This window comes from Lithobates pipiens, unplaced genomic scaffold (genome assembly GCF_037356315.1).
Source record: "Lithobates pipiens isolate NorthernLeopardFrog02 unplaced genomic scaffold, aLitPip1_a1.2 Scaffold_8, whole genome shotgun sequence".
NCBI classification, from domain to species: Eukaryota; Metazoa; Chordata; class Amphibia; order Anura; family Ranidae; genus Lithobates; species Lithobates pipiens.
The window spans coordinates 617,140,815-617,162,165 of record NW_027507903.1 but is presented as its reverse complement, the minus strand read 5'-3'; the positions used below and the strand labels follow the sequence as shown (position 1 = coordinate 617,162,165).

At 48.5% G+C, this 21,351-nt stretch overlaps 1 protein-coding gene across 1 annotated transcript in view; it reads left to right on the top strand.

Moving 5' to 3' along the window:
- LOC143961418 (very-long-chain 3-oxoacyl-CoA reductase-like) overlaps window positions 1-20,992 on the top strand; it is an 86,229-nt gene extending 65,237 nt beyond the window's left edge. Inside the window, exons 9-11 of the mRNA XM_077470701.1 lie at window positions 12,199-12,264; window positions 18,477-18,626; window positions 20,837-20,992. Of these exons, the coding sequence (XP_077326827.1) occupies window positions 12,199-12,264; window positions 18,477-18,626; window positions 20,837-20,947 (327 nt within the window). The 3' untranslated portion in view covers window positions 20,948-20,992. The remainder of the gene's footprint in view (window positions 1-12,198; window positions 12,265-18,476; window positions 18,627-20,836) is intronic.
- The last annotated feature ends 359 nt before the right edge of the window (window positions 20,993-21,351 follow it).

Genomic DNA, 21,351 nt, shown 5'->3' with positions numbered 1-21,351 from the left:
ACCCGGCCGTATATATGCATTGGCCGGGTGGGAAGTGGTTAAAGGAACCCAATTTTTTGGACCTGAAAACTCAGAAATATAATCTGAGAATGACATTTTGCGACCCGACTTTGGGGGCCCATATCTTGGGGGCCACTTATTGCCAGGAACCCCACATTTGGTATGCAGACACTGTGGAACTAGCACTACAACATATCCAAATTTTAGGTTCCTATCACCAAGTGACCCCGAGATAGGGGGCCCCAAATTCTGGTCGCAAAATGTCATGCACTTTTCTGCATCAGAGAATGAAATTTTGTGACCCGATTTTGGGGGCCCATATCTTGGGGTCAGGGGCGTAACTATAGGGGGTGCAGCAGTCGCAACCGCAACCGAGCCCTGTGATGCAGGGGGCCCATGCAGCCCCCTCTACATATAGTCGGCAGCAGCAAAGGCAGCTAGAACACACTATTACATACCCCCCTCCATATCCCCCTGGGTACAGGGACCCCTTCTCACGTGGGGACAGGGACCCCTTCTCACCTGGGGGCAGTAACTTCATCTGCCCTGGAGAAAAGGACCTCATCTCTTCTGGGGACGGGGACTCCATCCTGCCTAAGGACAGTCCCCCAATGGGGCATCTAAAAATGTAAAAAAATAAATAAATAAAAACTGCTGATACCAGTGGTGGAACTACAGGGCTCACAAAGGTCATACTTGTGACCACACCCTGGAGTTCCACCGTCGGACTCGGAGGGAAGGGCCCTGGCTGGGGTTCAGGGGGGCCCTTCATGGTTTCTTGCATCGGGGCCCTGAAGGTTCTAGTTACGCCACTGCTTGGGGTCACTTGGTGATAGGAACCTCAAATGTCAGCGCGAGGAGGAAAAATAGCCGATTACAGGCTCTGTTGTGTCACATGATCAGCTGTCATTGGCTGACAGCTGATCACGTGGTAAGGGGTCGGGATCGACCCCTTGCTCCGATCCGTGATCAGGCGAGTCTCAGACTCGCTGATCACAGAGTGCGCCGCGCGCGCCCCTCAGGGGGCACGCAGGCCGCTCGTGCACGTCTATTGTCGTCGTCCCGGCAAAGCAGGTCTGCGCTGTAACTGTCATTCGGCTATAGCGCGGATCTCTAGAGGTTAAATAATGGACTCATACATATCCTTCAGTACTGTTTTGAACTAAGGTATTGCTGAAGTCTTAGCCCCTGTACACACAGTCGGAGATTTCCACAACCAAATCCGTCGGATTCTGCCCGTCGGATTTTGTCCGTCGGATCTTGTCCGAAACTGTTGCATACACACGGTCGGACAAAGTTGGCGAAAAATCCGATCTTTCAGAACGTGATGACGTAATTTCGTTACGATGGGACTACATTCAGGCTAGTAGCCAATAGCTTTGATGTAGGAATTTGATCTGAGCATGCGTGGCACTTGGTCCGATCAAAATGCTCTACACATGATCGGATTAGGTCCGACCGGCCCAGTTGGTCGGGAAATATTTCCAACATGTTGGAAAATTGGGTCCGACGGAGATTCGGACGGAATCAGTCCGATGCATACCACACACAGTCGGATTATCTGACGACACGGTCCGATAGGACACATTCCGACGGATTCTCCGACCGTGTGTACAAGGCTTTATAGTTCTGTACTGATTAGGAAAGGAGGTGGCATTCTTAAAGAGAATGGGAACTGCTTTCAGAAATGTAAATAATGTAGACGTGTATAGGATGGTTATACATTTTCATACTGCTTTCGGCTGAGGAGCCGTTCAAATCACTGTGTACATATTGCACCAAGTTCTTATAGGGTAGGATGCATTCTGCATTGTTCTGATTTCTCTCTTTCAGGTGTCGCTGTGTCGATGCGTCTACCTTGGCTAAGGAGAGATAGGGATCTAGCCGGATAACACTAAAGCCGCGTACACACGGGCGGACTGTCTGTCCAACTTAGTCCGCCGAAACACATTTCAGCGGACAGTCCGCTCGTGTGTGGGCTTCAGCGGACTTTTTCAGCGTGCAGTCTAGCGGACTAAGTCTTTCGGAATTTCCGTAATATTGTCCGTCCAACTTTGGTTTCAGCGTACAGTCCGCTCGTGAGTAGGCTAGTTCGACGGACTAAGTATGGCGCATGCTCAGAAAGGATTTACACGGCGGAAGGTTGCATTGCTGAGTATTGGACGTCCTATTTCTAGTCCCGTCGTACGTGCTGTACACGTCATCGCGCAAGCTTTCAACGGACTGTTTGTTCATCGTGTGTGGTCAAGTCCGTTCATTCAAAAGTAGGACGGACTGTCCGTCGGATTGTCTGACGGACTTAGTTGGCCAGACAGTCCGCCCGTGTGTACGCGGCTTAACTCTCCATATATTTGCTACGACTCTATATATTAGATAGATAGTTAGGTGATAGCATTATTACTTGCTTGCTTTAAAATGTACATAACTATTTTTGATACTTGAATGTCATACGTGACCAGGGGCGGACTGACAACTTATGGGGCCCCCGGGCAATAGGAGATCATGGGGCCCCCTGTGTCCCTGTCCATACGCAAACCACACAAAACACCAACTTATTGCACAGCGCCCACATTACATACATTAGTCCCTTCCCCTTTAGCTACAGTGGCTGCAGCTAAGGATGTACACATGCTGCAGCAGGAATTATACCTCCTGTTGCTTTTGGTGGGTGATTTTGACCCATTCAAGTAAATAGGACCACTCTGCAAACACCTTGCAACTTTGTGCAATGCACGAAGTTGCAGCATGCTAGTGTGGGATCCAAGTGGTTAAAGCAGGTGATAAAGAGGCAATACAAATTTTAACCCTTTTTTTCGCTGTACTGCACAAGGTTGCACGGCCTTTTGCAAAGCACCCCCATTCACTTGAATGAGTTACGCTTGGCAGGCACTACACTGGTTAAGTGTGACAGGGTGTATAATTCCTGCTGCAAATGCAACATGTGTAAACCCCTGGCCACTACAGTTAAAGGGGGTGTGGTTGGAGGTGAGAAAAAAAACAGGGCTCAACTGTGAGGGTTTACCACCCCCAAACTGTAGTGGGGTCCTGAGATGAGAGCAGAGAGGGGGTCCTGAGATGAGAGCAGAGAGGGGGTCCTGAGATGAGAGCAGAGAGTGGGTCCTGAGATGAGAGCAGAAAGGGGGCCCAGGGATGAGAGCAGAGAGGGGGTCCTGGGATGAGAGCAGAGAGGGGGCCCTGGGATGAGAGCAGAGAGGGGGCCCTGGGATGAGAGCAGAGGGGGGGTCCTGAGATGAGAGCAGAAAGGGGGCCCAGGGATGACAGCAGAGAGGGGGTCTTGAGAAGAGAGCAGAGAGGGGGTCCTGAGATGAGAGAAGAAAGGAGGCCCAGGGATGACAGCAGAGATGGGGTCCTGGGATGACAGCAGAGAGAGGGTCCTGGGATGGGAGCAGAGAGGGGTCCTGGGATGGGAGCAGAGAGGGGGTTCTGGGATGAGAGCAGAGAGGGGGTCCTGAGATGAGAGCAGAAAGGGGGCCCAGGGATGACAGCAGAGAGGGGGTCTTGAGAAGAGAACAGAGAGGGGGTCCTGAGATGAGAGAAGAAAGGGGGCCCAGGGATGACAGCAGAGAGGGGGTCCTGGGATGACAGAAGAGAGAGGGTCCTGGGATGGGAGCAGAGAGGGGTCCTGGGATGAGAGCAGAGAGGGAGGGTTCTGGGACAAGAGCAGAGAGGGGTCCTGGGATGAGAACAGAGAGGGGGTCCTGAGATGAGAGCAGAGAGGGGGTCCTGGGACGAGAGCAGAGAGGGGGTCCTGGGACGAGAGCAGAGAGGGGGTCCTGGGACGAGAGCAGAGAGGGGGTCTTGGGACGAGAGCAGAGAGGGGTCCTGGGACGAGAGCAGAGAGGGGTCCTGGGATGACAGCAGAGAGGGGGGTCCTGGGATGACAGCAGAGAGGGGGTCCTGGGATGACAGCAGAGAGGGGGTCCTGGGATGACAGCAGAGAGAGAGGGGTCCTAGGACGAGAGCAGAGAGGGGTCCTGGGACGAGAGCAGAGAGGGGTCCTGGGACGAGAGCAGAGAGGGTTCCTGGGATGAGAACAGAAAGGGGGCCCTGGGATGACAGCAGAGGGGGGGGGGGTCCTGGATGAGAGCAGAGAGGGGGGCCCTGTATGACAGCAGAGAGGGGGGTCCTGGGACAAGAGGCAAGCAGCATCTCTTTGGTTTTGGGGAGTTTAACAGGATATGTGCTGCGGGATACTTTTGGATTGGGATTGGGTAAAGGACTTGTCCTAATAGGGGGATCGGATTTGTAATCTCCCCACACCACCCCACCTTGCAGCACAAGTTTGCTGCTCTCCAAAAGCAACCCCCACCATCACTTCTCAGTGTATGCATCCTGACCCCCCCCCCCCTTCTTGGTTACTGGGACGGTCACAGTGTGTCCCCCTCCCCTATCAAACTATATACACACCGCAGATGACCAGTACAGCTCTTGCAGTGGATGTCTTTCCTCCCCGGCTCCTCCCACCTCCTGTCTGTGTTTACCGGAGCCAAGGAGGAGGATCCTCTGTCAGCTCTCTGTGTGATGTGTGGGCTCAGTGGGGAGAGATGCCAGTGTCAGCTGTTAGTGCTGCTGGAGAGGAATGATCGCTGTGTGGGGAACCCGGGCACCCTGAAACACATGTGGGGGAGGTGTCCTGACTCTCAGTGCTCACGCTAGCGTGCCCCTGTCGGAACAGATACCGGAGCTCAGTGCTGGAATTTGTTACAGCACTGGGCTCCATGATCAACACAGACTACCAGGAGCCTCTCATGGGGCCCCCTGCTGGCCCCGGGCCCTCGGGCAGTGCCCAAGTGCCCTAATGGTCAGTCCGCCCCTGTACGTGACTAACTGTTTTCCTGTGATACCAATGTTTATTTATGTGGCACACAACATATATGTTATTCTACTGTTATACTGTTAATCCTTTCCCTGTTTCCCCACTTAATCCTGTTTTTGCCAGGACATTCGCTCTCAGGCTTGGGAGCTCAAATTATATTTTTCTGCAAATTCTGAGACGTAGTTTCTTGGTCAGGGGGAGGATGTAGCACCCTGGAGTTTAGTCAGGGAGCTCCTCACAAATTTACTTGCCAAGAGTAGTAATCTTGGTTGATTGATAGAGATCTATTGATTTCTCCCTAAGTTTGGCCTTGTTGCACTTTTCTCTTCCACTAGGTGGCCGGGCACTTGGTGGTACTAAATATAAAAAGGACAACTCAGAATCAGGTTATGGGTGTATGGGGTATCTCAGTCAACGGGCAGGGGTTTTCTTGAATCCCTTGGCCTGCTGGGAGAGCCTATATATTCGGGTGAGGTCAGGTGATCTAAAGTATCTCACAAAAGTGAGTACACCCTTCACATTTTTGTAAATATTTTATTATATCTTTTCATGTGACAACACTGAAGAAATTACACTTTGCTACAATGTAAGGTAGTGAGTGTACAGCTTGTATAACAGTGTAAATTTGGTGTCCCCTCAAAATAACTCAACACACAGCCATTAATGTCTAAACCGCTGGCAACAAAAGTGAGTACACCCCTAAGTGAAAATGTCCAAATTGGGGCCCATTTTTCCTCCCTGGTGTCATGTGACTCCTTAGTGTTACAAGGTCTCAGGTGTGAATGGGGAGCAGGTGTGTTAACTTTGGTGTTATCACCCTCACGCTCTCATACTGGTCACTGGACATTCAACAAGGCACCTCATGGCAAAAAACTCTCTGAAGATCCGTAAAAAATAAATGTTGCTCTACATAAAGATGGCCTAGGCTTTAAGAAGATTGCCAAGACCCTGCAACATGGTGGCCAAGACCATACAGCTGTTTAACAGGACAAGTTCCACTCAGAACAGGCCTCGCCATGGTCGACCAAAGAAGTTGAGTGCACATGCTCAGCGTCATATCCAGAGGTTTTCTTTGGAAAATAGATGTATGAGTGCTGCCAACATTGCTGCAGAGGTTGAGGCTGAGCCTGTTAGTGCTAAGACCATTCGCCGCACAGTGCAAGAAATTGGAATTCATGGCTGTAGTCCCAAAAGGTAGCCTCTACTAAAGATATTGCACAAAAAAGCCCACAAACAATGCTGAAGACAAGCAGACTAAGATCGCGTACACACGGGCGGACTGTCTGACGGACTTGGTCCGCTGAAACGTGTTTCAGCGGACAATCCGCTCGTGTGTGGGCTTCAGCGGACTTTTTCAGCGGACAGTCTGGCGGACTAAGTCTTTCGGAATTTCCGTAATATTGTCCGTCCAAACTTGGTTTCAGCGGACAGTCCGCTCGTGAGTAGGCTAGTTCGACGGACTAAGTATGGCGCATGCTCAGAAAGGATTTACACGGCCGAAGGTTGCATTGCAGTTTATTGGACGTCGTATTTCTAGTCCCGTCGTACGTGCTGTACACGTCATCGCGCAAGCTTTCGGCGGACTGTCTGTTCATCGTGTGTGGTCAAGTCCGTTCATTCGAAAGTAGGACGGACTGTCCGTCGGATTGTCTGACGGACTTAGTTGGGCAGACAGTCCGCCCGTGTGTACGCGGCCTAAGGACATGGATTACTGGAACTATGTCCTGTGGTCAGATGAGACCAAGATAAACTTATTTGGTTCAGATGATGTCAAGCATGAGTGGCGGCAACCAGTTGAGGAGTACAAAGACAAGTGTGTCTTGCTTACAGTCATGCTTGGTGGTGGGAGTGTCATGGTCTGGGGCTGCATGAGTGCTGCCAGCACTGGGGGGGCTACAGTTCATTGAGGGAACCATGAATGCCAACATGAACTGTGACATACCGAAGCAGAGCATGATCCCCTCCCTCCTGAGACTGGGCCGCAGGGCAGTATTCCAACATAATAACTGCCCCAAACACACCTCCAAAGTGACTACTGCCTTGCTAAAGCTGAGGGTAAAGATGATGGACTGGCCAGGCATGTCTCCAGACCTAAACCCTATTAAGCATCTGTGGGGCATCCTCAAACAGAAGGTAAAGGAGTGCGTGTTCTCTAACTTCCACCAGCTCTGTGATGTCATCATGGAGGAGTGGAAGAGGACTCCAGTGGCAACCTGTGAAGCTCTGGTGAACGCATTGCCCAAGAGGGTTAAGGCAGTGCTGGAAAATAATGGTGGCCACACAAAATATTGACACTTTGGGCCCAAACTGGACATTTTCACTTAGGGGTGTACTCACTTTTGTTGCCAGCGGTTTAGATATTAATGGCCATGTGTTGAGTTATTTTGAGTGGACATCAAATTTACACTGTTATACAAGCTGTACACTCACTACTTTACATTGTAGCAAAGTGTCACTTCTTAAGTGTTGTCACATGAAAATAAAATATTTACAAAAATGTGAGGGGTGTACTCACTTTTTTGATACTGTATGTTCTGTGTCACCTGGACTGCTGTCTGGGTGGACGTGTGTCGTACGCCCCAGGCTGCTAGGCTGGAGATCGGGCCTATCCCAGGGGCATCTGGCTGCCAGGCTGTGTGAGGGCCTATCCAACAGTGAGAGAGCAACGCAGGGTTGGGATTGTGGCTTGCAGTTCAACCAGAAGTGATGGTTCTGCCGGCCGGAGAACCTGTCAGTGGTCGGAGGTAGTAGGGAAGCTGTTGCCACGAAGGCACCAATTGCCTTTACCAGGGACCACAGTGAGTAACTGAAGCAAGTACCGGAACCATATTCTCACCGAAAAAGGACACGGTGGCAAAAAGGGCATCGGAAAACTTCAGGTGGTGATCAAGTCAGGGACCCAACCAGAGGAGGAGACGCTTGCAGAGCAGCCTTGTGAGTCAAGTCAGGGACTGAGCCGGTTAACAGGGGTGAAGCTTGAGAAGTATCTGGAGTGCCAAGATAGGGACCCAGTAGAGAAACGGGGGTGACACTTGAGGCAAATACCACCACCAACCTTGGAGGAGCTCAAGGGATTCAGAGTCAGTGAATCGGTGGGTCTAGTGAGAGACCAGGAGCTCAGTGTTGAAGAACTAGGAGGAGCAGTTGTAGTGGAGCTGAGAGAACTGTTAAGTTTGAGTTAGAAACTGTTAAAGGACTGTTACCATAGGAGACAGCATCCCTTCAGATGCGGCTTCTTGCTGGGGCCTTTCCCTGCACGGCTGTCCTCCTGTTCCGACTGAGTTTGCAACTATCTAAGGGTGTCCTGGCCCTAACCCTCTTTCCCCCAAAAATATATAAAAAAGACTGCCAAAAGAAATAAAACCTCTTTTACATCCAAGAAGTGTCTGGCCCCAATGACTTTCACCATCTTTGCACCCACTATGCCTCACAACCCACCACATATTGAAGGATGTCAGCTATCGTTGGCCTTGGAGGTTCTCATTATACCAAAAGATGTAAAAGATCTTGCTACATTTACAAATAGAGCTTTCTTTTGGTGGTATTTGATCACCTCTGTGTTTTTTTGGGGTTTTTTTGCGCTATAAACAAAAAAGACCAACCATTTAAAAAAAATATATATATATTTTTATACTTTCTGCTATAAAACATCCAATACAAAATTTAAAAAATCGAATGTCTTCATAGATTTTAGGCCAATATGTATTCTGCTACATATTTTTTGTAACAAAATCCCAGTAAGCGTATATTGATTGGTTTGAGCAAAATGTATAGTGTCTGTAGCGCTACCCCCCTAGAAGCCAACATTCACTGTTCAGGCCCTCAGGTCACCCACCTAAGGCCACATGGCAGCCTGTGCTGGGTAGAGGCAATAGGCTCCTTTCCCCAACTGGACCTCTCCTCAGAAGAAAGAAGACCTCGATCCCATGTGCTCACCAAATATAAATACCAGCTCCCAGCATGCTCGGGGTCACGACTCTCTGTAATTGGCTGGGAGGGCATTTATATTCATGCTGCTGATCTGCATGGGTCACTCCTGTTCACCCAGAAGCTTTCCGAGGCTGCCTGGATACAGAGGAGCCAATCGCAACAGCACTGAGTCAGACAAGCTGCTATGTTTTACCTATCAATCTCTTTTTAGGAAGAAGACCACGCTATATTAAACTATCTACATACAGTACTAGCACCCATCTAGGAGGGTGCTACAAATCTACAAACTATGGTGTGTATATATACTGGAGTTTTTATTTTATTTTTTATACCAGTACTGGTGGTGATCAACAACTTATAGCAGGACTGGGATATTACAGTGGACAATCGGACACTGACTGACACTTTTGACACTTTGTGGGAACAAAGTTCCCACAAACACTAATACATTGGGGGGTGTCTTTTGACAAAGGAGGAGTGAACCTCTGAAACGCGTAACCGCCCCCCCCCCCACACACACACACACACACACACACACACACACAAACACACTTCTCACAGACACAAAGGGTTTGGCATGAGGTAGACTTGTTCTTGTGCAGAATGATGAGGATTGGCGGGCTTTCTGACAGCTGTCATGATCAGCGATCGGCAAGGTGTCCACTTGAAATGTCCACGGCCGCCGCAGACTTTTGTTTTAATAATAACGGACTTTGAGGCTGGGTTCACACTGCAGCGGTGACGAGAACCGGATGTGATTCGCACCACACTGCAGTGCAAATCACATCCGATCTCTGTGCGATGCGAGTTCAGCCATACAGATAGTATGGCTGAATTCGCATCGCACCCGCCCCAAACTCGCACAATACCCTTTTTTTGGTCCGCAGCAGAATCGGATCGCATGGGTGTTCACACCATGCGATCCGATTCCTGTCCGAGTTTGCAGATCGCACTGCGATATGTGAACTGATCTGGGGGGTGTCATTAACATTTCACTGACACTCCCAGCAGTTCGCATAGGGCAGTGTGAACTGCCGCCGGGAGGTATGCGATGCGGGAACCCGCCGCGGATTCGCGGCGTTCCCGCATCGCTGCAATGTGAACCTAGCCTGAGTGCCGGTTCACACTGGTGCGATGCCAGACATCACATGTAATTCGCAGCGCACTGCTGTTCACATTACATGCGATGTCTCTGCGGGTGCGATGTCAGCCATACAGATAGTATGGCTGATATCGCACCGCATTCGGTCCAAACACGCACAGGACCCTTTTTTCTGTTCGGACCAGAATCGGATCGCATGTGTGTTCACACATATGCGATCCGATTCATGTCCGAACTGTCAGTTCGCAGTGCGATATGCAAGCTGAAATAGGGGTGTCGTTAACATATAATGACACTCCCCATCAGATCGCATATGGCAGTGCGATGCGGGAACCTGCAGTTGATTCACAGGGTTCTCGCATCGCACTAGTGTGAACCGGCACTGACTCACTGCTTTGCTCTCTCCTCCTGTACGTGTCTGTGTACCGTGTTGTAGATCTGGCTGGGGTGTGGTGCACTCTAGTGGAATTCTGAGTCTCCTGACTCCTACTGCGGAGTTATCTCTCAGTGGGGGAGGGACTGGGACTCTGCAGCGGCAGCCCAGGCAGCGCGTGCCACGGGAGAACTGGAGAACAGGACAGGAGGAAGGCAGCTTGGGCCCAAGAAGTTGAGTGATTGTCTGAGACTGACTCTAAAATGGAGCAGAGTACGTCTATGCACAGTGTGGACTCCAGAGTGTGTTGTTCTGACTTCTGAAGTTCTGAGGAAGCAGGCCAGGACAGTCACAGGAGGGAGAGACTGGGACTCTGGTAGGCACAGATGAGACTGCACTTACGGGCACTGATGAGCACAGATAGGCTACACTGGTGGGCACAGATGAGACTGCACTTACGGGCACTGATGGGCACAGATGAGACTGCACTGATGGGCACAGGCTGCACTTATGGGCACAGATAGGCAGCACTTATGGGCACTGATGGGCACAGATAGGCTGCACTGATGGGCACAGATGAGACTGCACTTATGGGCACTGTTGGCACAGATAGGCTGCACTGGTTGGCATAGACTGCACTGGTGGGCACTGATGAGACTGCACCTGTGGGCACTGATGGGGACAGATGAGACTGCACTGATGGGCACAGGCTGCACTTATGGGCACAGATAGGCAGCACTGATGGGCACAGATAGATTGCACTGGTGGGCACTGATAAGCTGCACTAGTGGGCACAAATGAGACTGCACTTATGGACACTGATGGGCACAGGTAGGTGGCACTGATGGGCACAGATAGGAGGCACCGATAAGCTTCACTGGTGGGCACAGATGAGTCTGCACCTATGGGCACTGATGGGCACAGATAGGCAGCACTGATGGGCACAGATAGGCTGCACTGGTGTACATTGATGAGCTGCACTGGTGGGCACAGATGAGACTGCACCTATGGGCACATACTGCACTGATGGGCACAGATGAGACTGCACTGATGGGCACAGATAGGCTGCACTGGTGGGCACAGATGAGACTGCACTGGTGGGCACTGATGAGACTGCACCTATGGGCATGTGTTGCACTGATGGGCACAGATGAGACTGCACTGATGGGCACAGATAGGCTTCACTGATGGGCACTCATAAGCTGTACTGGTGGGAGCAGATGAGACTGCACCTATGGGCACTGATGGGCATAGGCTGCACAGATGAGCACAGATGGGCTGCACTGATGGGCACAGATGAGACTGCATTTATGGGCACTGATGGGCATAGACAAGTGGCACTGATGGGCACAGATAGGCCAGAGAGTAGAGTTTTTGATGGTTTTAATTTGAAATGTACCTTTGTGTCCTTCACTAAGGTCTGTGCTTTGCCTTGGTCCGTGCCTATCCCTGGTCATGATCTTGCATGCCGGCTAGAGGGATATGCCAGGCTCATACACTGACAGCCTTGCGGCTTCTTTGTCCATTACACTGTGGACCACACTGTGGTGTTCATCTGCCATCTATGCTGATTACCAAGATTTCATGTAAGTGTACTATTTGTTTTTTATGGAATAAATGACTTTATCATTCTAATGAGGATCGTGTGCTGTCATTTCTTTGTTGTTTGAGATCTCAGGAAAGATTTTTTTTTTTTTTTTTTAACAGATGCATGTAATGTCGTAGAGTATGCACAAGATGAGGCTCAGGACATCATGCTCTCCATCTCATGCATGTGTAGTACAATAATACTGCTATCAGTACCATGACATGAATGTTGAAAATGGCAGAGGGCCCAGGCAGAATGAACACCAGGAAAAGTGAAGAAAAAGTCACGCTATTGGCAATTTTATAGGGCAATGTTTTTATTAATGTTGTATCTGTCTCAGTTTAATATTGTTATCTGTCTCTTACCAGGTCTTTGTAGATTTCTTCTCCCGCAGCCTCAACATCGACTACCAACCAAAAGGTGTCACTGTGCAGGTACATCGCTAGAATGTGCCCCTAGAGAATTCTGATTCCGAGTCTGCCTATGGACTCTCGTGTTCCTTGTACAGGTTTCCACAAATGTTGGTGCTTTTCATTTCTTTCATTTCATTTTTTTACTCCATTCAAGTTCAAATGTATTTATTTGAATTTTGAAACAGGGATATATTCTTTCTATTCTATTCTATTGTTTTTTTTTTCTATTCTACTCTTTTCTATGCTATTATTTTATTTTCTATTAAAATCTATTCTTTTCTATTTGAAAATTTCGGAGGATGGTTATATTCTTTCTATTCTATTCTTTTGTTTTTTTCTATTCAGTTCTTTTCTGTTATTTTATTTTATACTATTTTATTTTCTATTCTATTCAAATTTATTCTATTTGTATTTCGTAAGATGGTTATATGCTATTTTATTCTATTCGATTGTTTATTTTCTGTTCTATTCTGATGTATTCTTTTATTTTATTTTCTATTCAAATTTATTCTATTCAAAATTAAAAATTTATTCTATTCAGCTTTTGGGAAATGGTTAAATTCTATTTTATTCTTTTATTTTCTATTTTTTTATTTTCTATTCTTTTTTATTCTATTTAAATGTACTCCATTCGAAATCTGAATTTATTCTATTAAAATCTCAGAAGGTGGTTATATTCTTTCTATTTTATTCTATTGTTTTTTTCTATTCTTTTCTATTATTTTATATTCAAATGTATTCTATTCAAATTTATTCTATTTGAAATTTGAATTTTGGAAGATGGTTATATTCTTTCTATTTTATTCTATCCTATTCTTTTATTTTCTATTTTACTTGAATCTATTCTTTTCATTTAGAATTCAAATTTATTATATTCAAATTTTGGGAAATGGTTATATTTTATTTTATTCTATTGTCTTTTTAGAGTGCAGTAGACACTGTCACAAGTGTGAAAGTGCTCTTAAAAGTTTTATGTGCATCAAACCCTTTGGAAGGTCATTGAAACCTAGATGCCCAGTCAAAATGTTTTAATAGTATGAGTCAGGAAACTTAAAGGAGAAGCCCAGCCTAAGCTCGTTTGGCTGGCCTTCTCCTATGGGTCACAGGAGTGAAATTCATTTTGCACTCCTGTGACCCGGTTTTCAGCAGAGAGCAGCCTGAAATCCGCTCTCTGCTGACGTCACATAGATCAGTAAAGGCACCGCGTCATCATGAAATGGAAGTTGGGATCCGCCAGGTGCCTGGACATGTCTCAGCCTCTCAGCGGGTCGCTGAGAGGCTGAGACGGCCTCTTCCCTCCCCTCCACAGCTCAGCACTCCAATGAGCGTGAAGGAGCAGAGAGGAGAGCTACTGATTGACAGTCACCAGCTCTCTGCTCGGGGAGCTGAGAGAACCAAGCCATCGGCAATGTTTGATCACTCGGTTCTCAGTGTAGAGACGCCGGGGACAGATGCAGCATCCACCTAGGTAAGTATGATGAGCTAAAAAATAAAAATCTCTTTTAATAACTCCAGTACCATTTTGCTTGTCAAACTATTTTTTTTTCTTTTTTTTTTTACACACTATGATCCTCAGTGTAAGCTCCAGCTGATAGGTTTGTTTGTATACAAACCTCATGTGTTCACAATGATTGGGAAACACCCTGATCTTGTTCCCGTTCATTAGTGGGAGACCATTAGCTGTCAAAACTAGGAGTATGCAGTGGTGAACGCTCCTGGTTCTAAAATGGAATATAGATTAAAGCTTCTCCTCCTGGATAAAACCCTTCTCATCTCCTAATTCTCCCATCTATTCCCCCTTTAGCTAATTGCCTTGTTTAAAAAATAAAAATAAAAAATCATACTTCTATCTATAAGCCCCTTTTACTGATGACAATTTGGCCCGAGTCTTCTCCTCTTCTGTTTACATTCTGGTTTGGGTTGTTCTTCAGGTGTCCACATCAGGCAGGCACTTCCTAATAGATGGGCTGCAGCAGGGTGCAGTGAGGATCCAGAAGAGGGTGACATCATCAGAGGGGGGGAGGCAGGGGGACCGGCGATCTCAGGAGGGGGTCTCCGTGCTCGTAACAGTGGCAGTATTGGACCTGGATGGGGAGCTTAGGTGAGTATGTGGGTTAGGTACAGCCAAGGCTTTTTTTCTGCTGGAACATGGCGGAACAGCGTTCCACCACCTCTGGCAGCCCTCTTCCCTCAATCCTGCCACTGAACACAGAAGGCAGTAGAGGAAGTATTTGCACCGGCTTCTGTGTCAGGCACTCAGGACATGTGTAGAGCATTACATGTGTCAGTGGGGGCCCCAAGTCCCCACACTGCGACCACTGCATATTTTTTAAGTTTCTCTGGAGCTTCGAGAGCCGGCTCCTGTCCTGACTAGTCCCGCCTCACCTGTGTAGCTCAGAGCCGAGTAAATTGTTCTAAAACTCCTCCTTGGCTTTGTGCTACACCTGGTCTGACAGGCGAGGCAGGATGGGACAAGTAGTAAGTAAGCTGTGGACAGGGGAAAGAATCGGTAAGCTGCAGATGGGGGAAAGAAGCAGTAAGCTGGGAACGGGGGATAGAAGCGCTAAGCTGGGAACGGGGGATAGAAGCGCTAAGCTGGGAACGGGGGATAGAAGCGCTAAGCTGGGAACGGGGGATAGAAGCGCTAAGCTGGGAACGGGGGATAGAAGCGCTAAGCTGGGAACGGGGGATAGAAGCGCTAAGCTGGGAACGGGGGATAGAAGCGCTAAGCTGGGAACGGGGGATAGAAGCGCTAAGCTGGGAACGGGGGATAGAAGCGCTAAGCTGGGAACGGGGGATAGAAGCGCTAAGCTGGGAACGGGGGATAGAAGCGTTAAGCTGGGAACGGGGGATAGAAGCGCTAAGCTGGGAACGGGGGATAGAAGCGCTAAGCTGGGAACGGGGGATAGAAGCGCTAAGCTGGGAACGGGGGATAGAAGCGCTAAGCTGGGAACGGGGGATAGAAGCGCTAAGCTGGGAACGGGGGATAGAAGCGCTAAGCTGGGAACGGGGGATAGAAGCGCTAAGCTGGGAACGGGGGATAGAAGCGCTAAGCTGGGAACGGGGGATAGAAGCGCTAAGCTGGGAACGGGGGATAGAAGCGCTAAGCTGGGAACGGGGGATAGAAGCGCTAAGCTGGGAACGGGGGATAGAAGCGCTAAGCTGGGAACGGGGGATAGAAGCGGTAAGCTGCAGACGGGGGATAGAAGCGGTAAGCTGCGGATGGGGGAAAGAAGCGGTAAGCTGCGGCCGGGCAAAAGAAGCGGTAAGCTGCAGATGGGGAAAACAAGTGGTGTGCTGCGGACGGGGGAAACAAGTGGTGTGCTGTGGAGAGGGGAAAAGTAGTAAGCTGCAGATGGGGGTAAGACGTGATAAGCTTCAGACAGGGGTAAGAAGTGGTAAGCAGGGGGACAGGGGTAAGAAGTGGTGTACAGCAGACGGAGGAAAGAAGTGGTAAGCTTCGGATGGGAGAAAGAAGTGGTAAGCTGCGGATGGGGGAAAGAAGATAGATGGTTAAATTGGAGTAGATATGCAAGTACTGTCCCTTGTGCCCTGTGTGATACACACACCTCATTGATGCAGAGTACACTTTCTTGAGCTCTGTGTTATGCGCTACTAAGTGCAGTGTTTTGTGCCTTTGTGGGCCTTGAGCAATACGCAGATTTGGCGCCGCTTTACTTCTCTTCCCATGGAACGACAGTGTTGGGGGCAGAGAGTTGGCTGGGGAGGGTTAGTTCCTGCATCTATTCTCTGAGAAAAAAAAGTAACAGTGTATTGTAGAACAGGTCGGCAAGAGCAAAAGGCCCAGCAGGGTGCACACCCAACAGGAGCCACTTACACTGAGACAGCGGTGGACCGAGATGCAGAATGGAAGATGCCGACAGCATCTGCTACGGAGGAGGAAAATGCAGCCTGGCCGGTCCACACCCAACAGTGAAAGCTTTCTGGAAGGTCCCGCAATGTCCCTACTCCTCTAGAACCTTTTCTTATCTCTAGTACTGTGCCTGACAGACAGGCATCCTTTCCCTACACTAGCCACTAGCAAAAAGTGAGCCAAGCCTGGGAGCCTGACCCAAAATGGCTGCCAGCCACATGGGATGTCAGCATCCAATCGGAAAGCTGCCTCCCTGTGACTGAGGAAGTCATAGAGGAACCAAGCTCCTCTCAACCTCCCCTCGCCTACCTGCCTTGCCGCTGCAGTCGAGCTTCACCTGGACACAGCATGGATTAGAGGGGTGTAGGGGGAAGGACTAGGAAAAAAAATAGTTTTTGACCAGTGTGGGGCTTTAACTTTTTATCCACACAGGCGTCATGTCTGGAAGTGTTAGGCTGAGCTCACACTAGTGCGAATTGGATGTGGATTTCTCTGCATCTAATTCGCATAGCAAGAGATTGGGACTGGCTCTCTATGGAGCCGGTTCACACATCTCTGGAGCGGCTGCAGTGCGTATTGCCTGCAAATTATACTTGCCTGCGCTGTGCAAGGGATTTGCACAGAGCAGCCCTGATCCTCCTTTTCTGGGGTCCCCTGGCTGGGCTCCTCCTCCTCTTCATTGAGTGCCCCACGGAGAGCCTTTTTCCATGGGGGGGCACTCGTGCGGGCGAGCTCCAGAGTCCCGCTGCTGCGTCTATTAACACAGACAGCAGAACTCGGCTCCATGTGACTGGATATGATTGACAGCAGCGGCAGCCAATGGCTCCTGCTGCTATCAATATATCCAATCAGGACCCGAGACCTGGAGTCGCTGGGCTAGTACACATCGCTGGAAAGGACGGACTCAGGTAAGAAAAAGGGGGGGGGGGGGGCTCGTAGTTACAGCACAGAAGGTTTTTCACCTAAGGTGGAGACTTTACAACCACTTTAATCTTTTACACTGGGGGTTGAACTCGGATTCCAGCTAAAACATTTTCTTTTCTTTTTTGTATATAACTGGGAAAGGTTGGGACCCCTATCAGGTATTTATTGCTATCTGTGTCCCCATTGGTGAGATTTTCGCACACTTCCTGGTTTGGTGACACCCCTCCAATAGGAACACAAACAGCAATAAATACCCGCAGGGGGTGCTAACCTTTCATAGCAAAAACTAAACCAAAATGTTGCAGCTGTCATTTCCACCCATCGATTTGTGAGCTTAATTTTAGTTATTATGTAGATTAATAAATTCCTTAATTTATTTATAAACTATATTTCATCCTCTGCATTCCTAGTCCTCTATGGACTCTACTTACTTTTGCTGAATGTCCTCCTTTTTTTTTTTTTTATTCATAAGCTACAGAAAAATTGCTAGGTCCATATCAAGATCAGGGTCTGCTTTAAAGATGAACTCTGGGCATTAAACCTTCATTTGGAAACCCTACTCAATAGTTACAAAGGATATAAATCCCCTTTGTGTGTTTCAAATGCCTTTACAAACCCAGATGTAAAAGCAGCAGTGACATCATCTCTGTGCTGTGCATAGCCTGTGCAGAGAGCAGAGCTGTGGGTGGGGCCACTCCCTACAGAACACAGTAGGAGAGGGCGGAGACCAGACCAGTCACCCTGCACAAGCAGAGAGAGGAGCAGTGAGAGGTTTTTATTACAGGAGGGGGCGGAGACCAGACCAGTCACCCTGCACAAGCAGAGAGAGGAGCAGTGAGAGGTTTTTATTACAGGAGGGGGTGGAGACCAGACCAGTCACCCTGCACAAGCAGAGAGAGGAGCATTGAGCAGTCTTTATTACAGGAGGGGAGCGGAGACAAGACCAGTCACCCTGCACAAGCAGAGAGAGGAGCAGTGAGGGGTCTTTATTACAGGAGGGGGCGGAGACAAGACCAGTCACCCTGCACAAGGAGAGAGAGGAGCAGTGAGGGGTCTTTATTACAGGAGGGGGCGGAGACAAGACCAGTCACCCTGCACAAGGAGAGAGAGGAGCAGTGAGGGGTCTTTATTACAGGAGGGGGCGGAGACAAGACCAGTCACCCTGCACAAGCAGAGTGAGGAGCAGTGAGGGGTCTTTGTTACAGGAAGTCCCACACTGGGTTACTGCACAGATCTGGAAGAAACACATAAATCACACTGAGATTCCAGGAAAAACACACATAATGAATGTATTTAGACAGCATTTCCTTATCCTGGAGTTCAGCTTTAAAGTTACAGCATTCCCGGCACCATTAAGATCCTGCCATTTCCCCTTGTAGAAATCCGCCTATTTATATGATCAGAATTCATTTCTCACTGCAGTCTGTCCCTACAGTGTGTGATGCCGCTAATTGTCTCCACCAACATGACCCAAAATGTGAAGAAGAACCTTTTGGTGAAGACGTCTGACGATTTCGCCCGGGAGGCTCTGAACACCGCGGGGCTGACCAGTCGTACCAGCGGCTGCCTATCCCACTCCATCCAGGTACACCGCAACCGCCTTCTTTATCTTCCTCCATATTTCTAAGAAATGGGAAATTAAACCTCATAGTAAGTTAGACTAGATACAAAAAAAATAAGAAAAATCTTAGGGAAGCCCCCCTCCCTTCCCAGGTGATGCTTTCCTTACATTGGTTGTCAGTAGGGGAGCCCCAGTAACACCTCCTCATACATAGGTGGGATGCCCCCTTATTACCAAATAGTTTTGTCTAATCAGCACTTATTAACTCCTTCTTCCCCTTGTCCCCTTAACTTTCATTTTCCTCATTTTATTATTTTTATAACCATTCGTGTTTTTTTTTTTTACTTGTTTTTATCCACTTTGTTTACTAATTTTTTGTGTCGCAATGAAAAAATTTAATATAGTCTTTATTCAGCCTTCATCTGTATGCTGGTCCGACGGACCAAATACGACGCAAGGGAATCTATTGGCTACTGGCTGTTGAACTTCCTTTTCTAGTCCCGTCGTATGTCATTACGTTCAAAATGAACGGACCTTTTAGTCCGTTCATGTGTGGGCAGGTCCGCTTGTTCGGAAGTCCATCGTAACTCCATAGAAAATCCCTCGGGAAGATTGTCTGACCTTTTCTGCCGGAAAGTCCGGTCATGTGTACGCGGCATCAGTGAAGCTTCATCAATGCCCATCAGTGCAGCAGGTCAGTGCCCATCAATGTAGCCTCATCAGTGCCCATCAGCACAGTCTCATCAGTGCCGATCAATGCAGCTTATCAGTGCTCATCAGTGTAGCTTACCAGTGCTCATTAATGCAACCTACCAGTGCCCATCAGTGTTCATTAATGCAGCCTCATCAGTGCAGCATATCACTGCAACATATCAGTGCCCATCACTGCAGCATATCACTGCAACATATCAGTGCCCATCAATGCAGTCTATCAATTCAGCCTCATAAGTGCCCCTCAGTGCAGCCTCATCAGTGCCCATGAATTCAGCCTCATCAGTGTCCATCAGTGATCATCAATGGAGCCTATCTCTGAGTGGGGATCACGGGGAGGAGAGCCGGCTGAATAACAGAAAGGATCTCCTGCTGTGACACACCTTGTATCTGAAACGCCGGCCACTGTCAAACAAAGTCCCGCCTCCTCGACTGGCTCCTGCGAGACTTCACACTATTTGAATTATCTGGCATAGGGTATGCCGTCTATCATAGGAGCTGGTCCAGGAGGTGGGACTTTGTTTCAAATGTTGAGGGGGCGCTCGCTGACCCCTCCCTTTCATGATCTGCCGGTCTGCATGCTTGGATAAGGGACTAGTATGGATTTTGGGGAAGGTGAGGAGGGGGACATGCCATTTAAAAAAAAAAATGGTGTGGGGGTTCCCCTCAAAAATCAATACCAGACCCTAATTCTTTTTTTTTTTTACATTCAGCTGTTAGCGGGATTCCCTGCTGACAGCTGAATATAAAAAAAGAATTGCCTGTAATTGAATGCCTGGTGGTAGCTGGCATATCTACTACCATTAGTAAATGTCGCATTGTTAAAGCGGGATTCCACCCTAAAGTGGAACCTCCGCTGATCGGATCCCTCCCCCCCTCCGGTGTCACAATTGACACCTTTCAGGGGGGAGGGGGGTGGAGATACCTGTCAAAGACAGGTATTTACACCCACTTCCGGGCATAGACTCCCGTGGGAGTCTACGCCATTTCCTGCCCTGCCGCACTGTCTGCTGGGACACACACAGGTCCCAGTGACAGCGCGGAGATTTCCTATTGCGCTGCGCTACTCACGCATGCGCAGTAGGGAACCGTGAAGTGAAGCCGATTCGCTTCACTTCCTGATTCCCTCACCTAGAATGGTGGCGGCAGCAGCCAAGGGCCGAGCGATCAATCGGCCTCGGCAGCGCTGGAACCCGGGACAGGTGAGTGTCCATTTATTAAAAGTCAGCAGCTGTAGTATTTATAGCTGCTGGCTTTTAATAGGCAGGCATTACTGGCAATTCTTTTTTTACATTCAGCTGTCAGCAGGGAATCCCGCTGACAGCTGATGCCTCAGTGGTTAAGGATGTGGCTCCATAGGAGGTGTAGAGTGTGGGGGTTGAACTGGTTGGGATTATTGCTCATGCCATACCCATGCTGCAGTGTTGCATTATCCATTGAGTCCAAATACAGCGACTCTCCTGTGTGCAGGTGACAGGTACTCTTCATCTCATCTCTGATCCACGCCAATTTTCTCTTTGCAGAGCTTCCTGTTGGATTTGTTTCTCACCGAGACTGTCATGAGTTCCACAATGATGGCCTGGATCGCCCATCACACCCTTCGTATTATTATGAAAATACAGAAATCAGACTGATAATTTACACAGATACAGATTTATTAAAGTGGAATATTACAAATATATTTTTTTAAGTTTTTAAATGCTGTTCTGCAATAATAAATGAAACCTGAACTCCAGGAAAACTGCTAAATACACAGAAGAAATACTTCTATGAGAGATTGTACCTGCCAAGAGATTTGTGTTTCTGTCCATCCAGTCCTGAAATTTACACAGCTCTGTCACACAACACAAGTCCTTCCTGGGAGGGGTGTAGATCTGATTTTTGTTTGCTAAAGGACTCGTTTACCTTTGCGGTCGCCTGTGAAAAATAATCTGTAGTGGATCACTTTTCTCAGAGCAGCAAGAAGGCAGCATTTTTTTTTTTTAAACCAGCCCAATGTGATTTTTCGGTGGGTATACCATGCCAAAACCATCCCTAG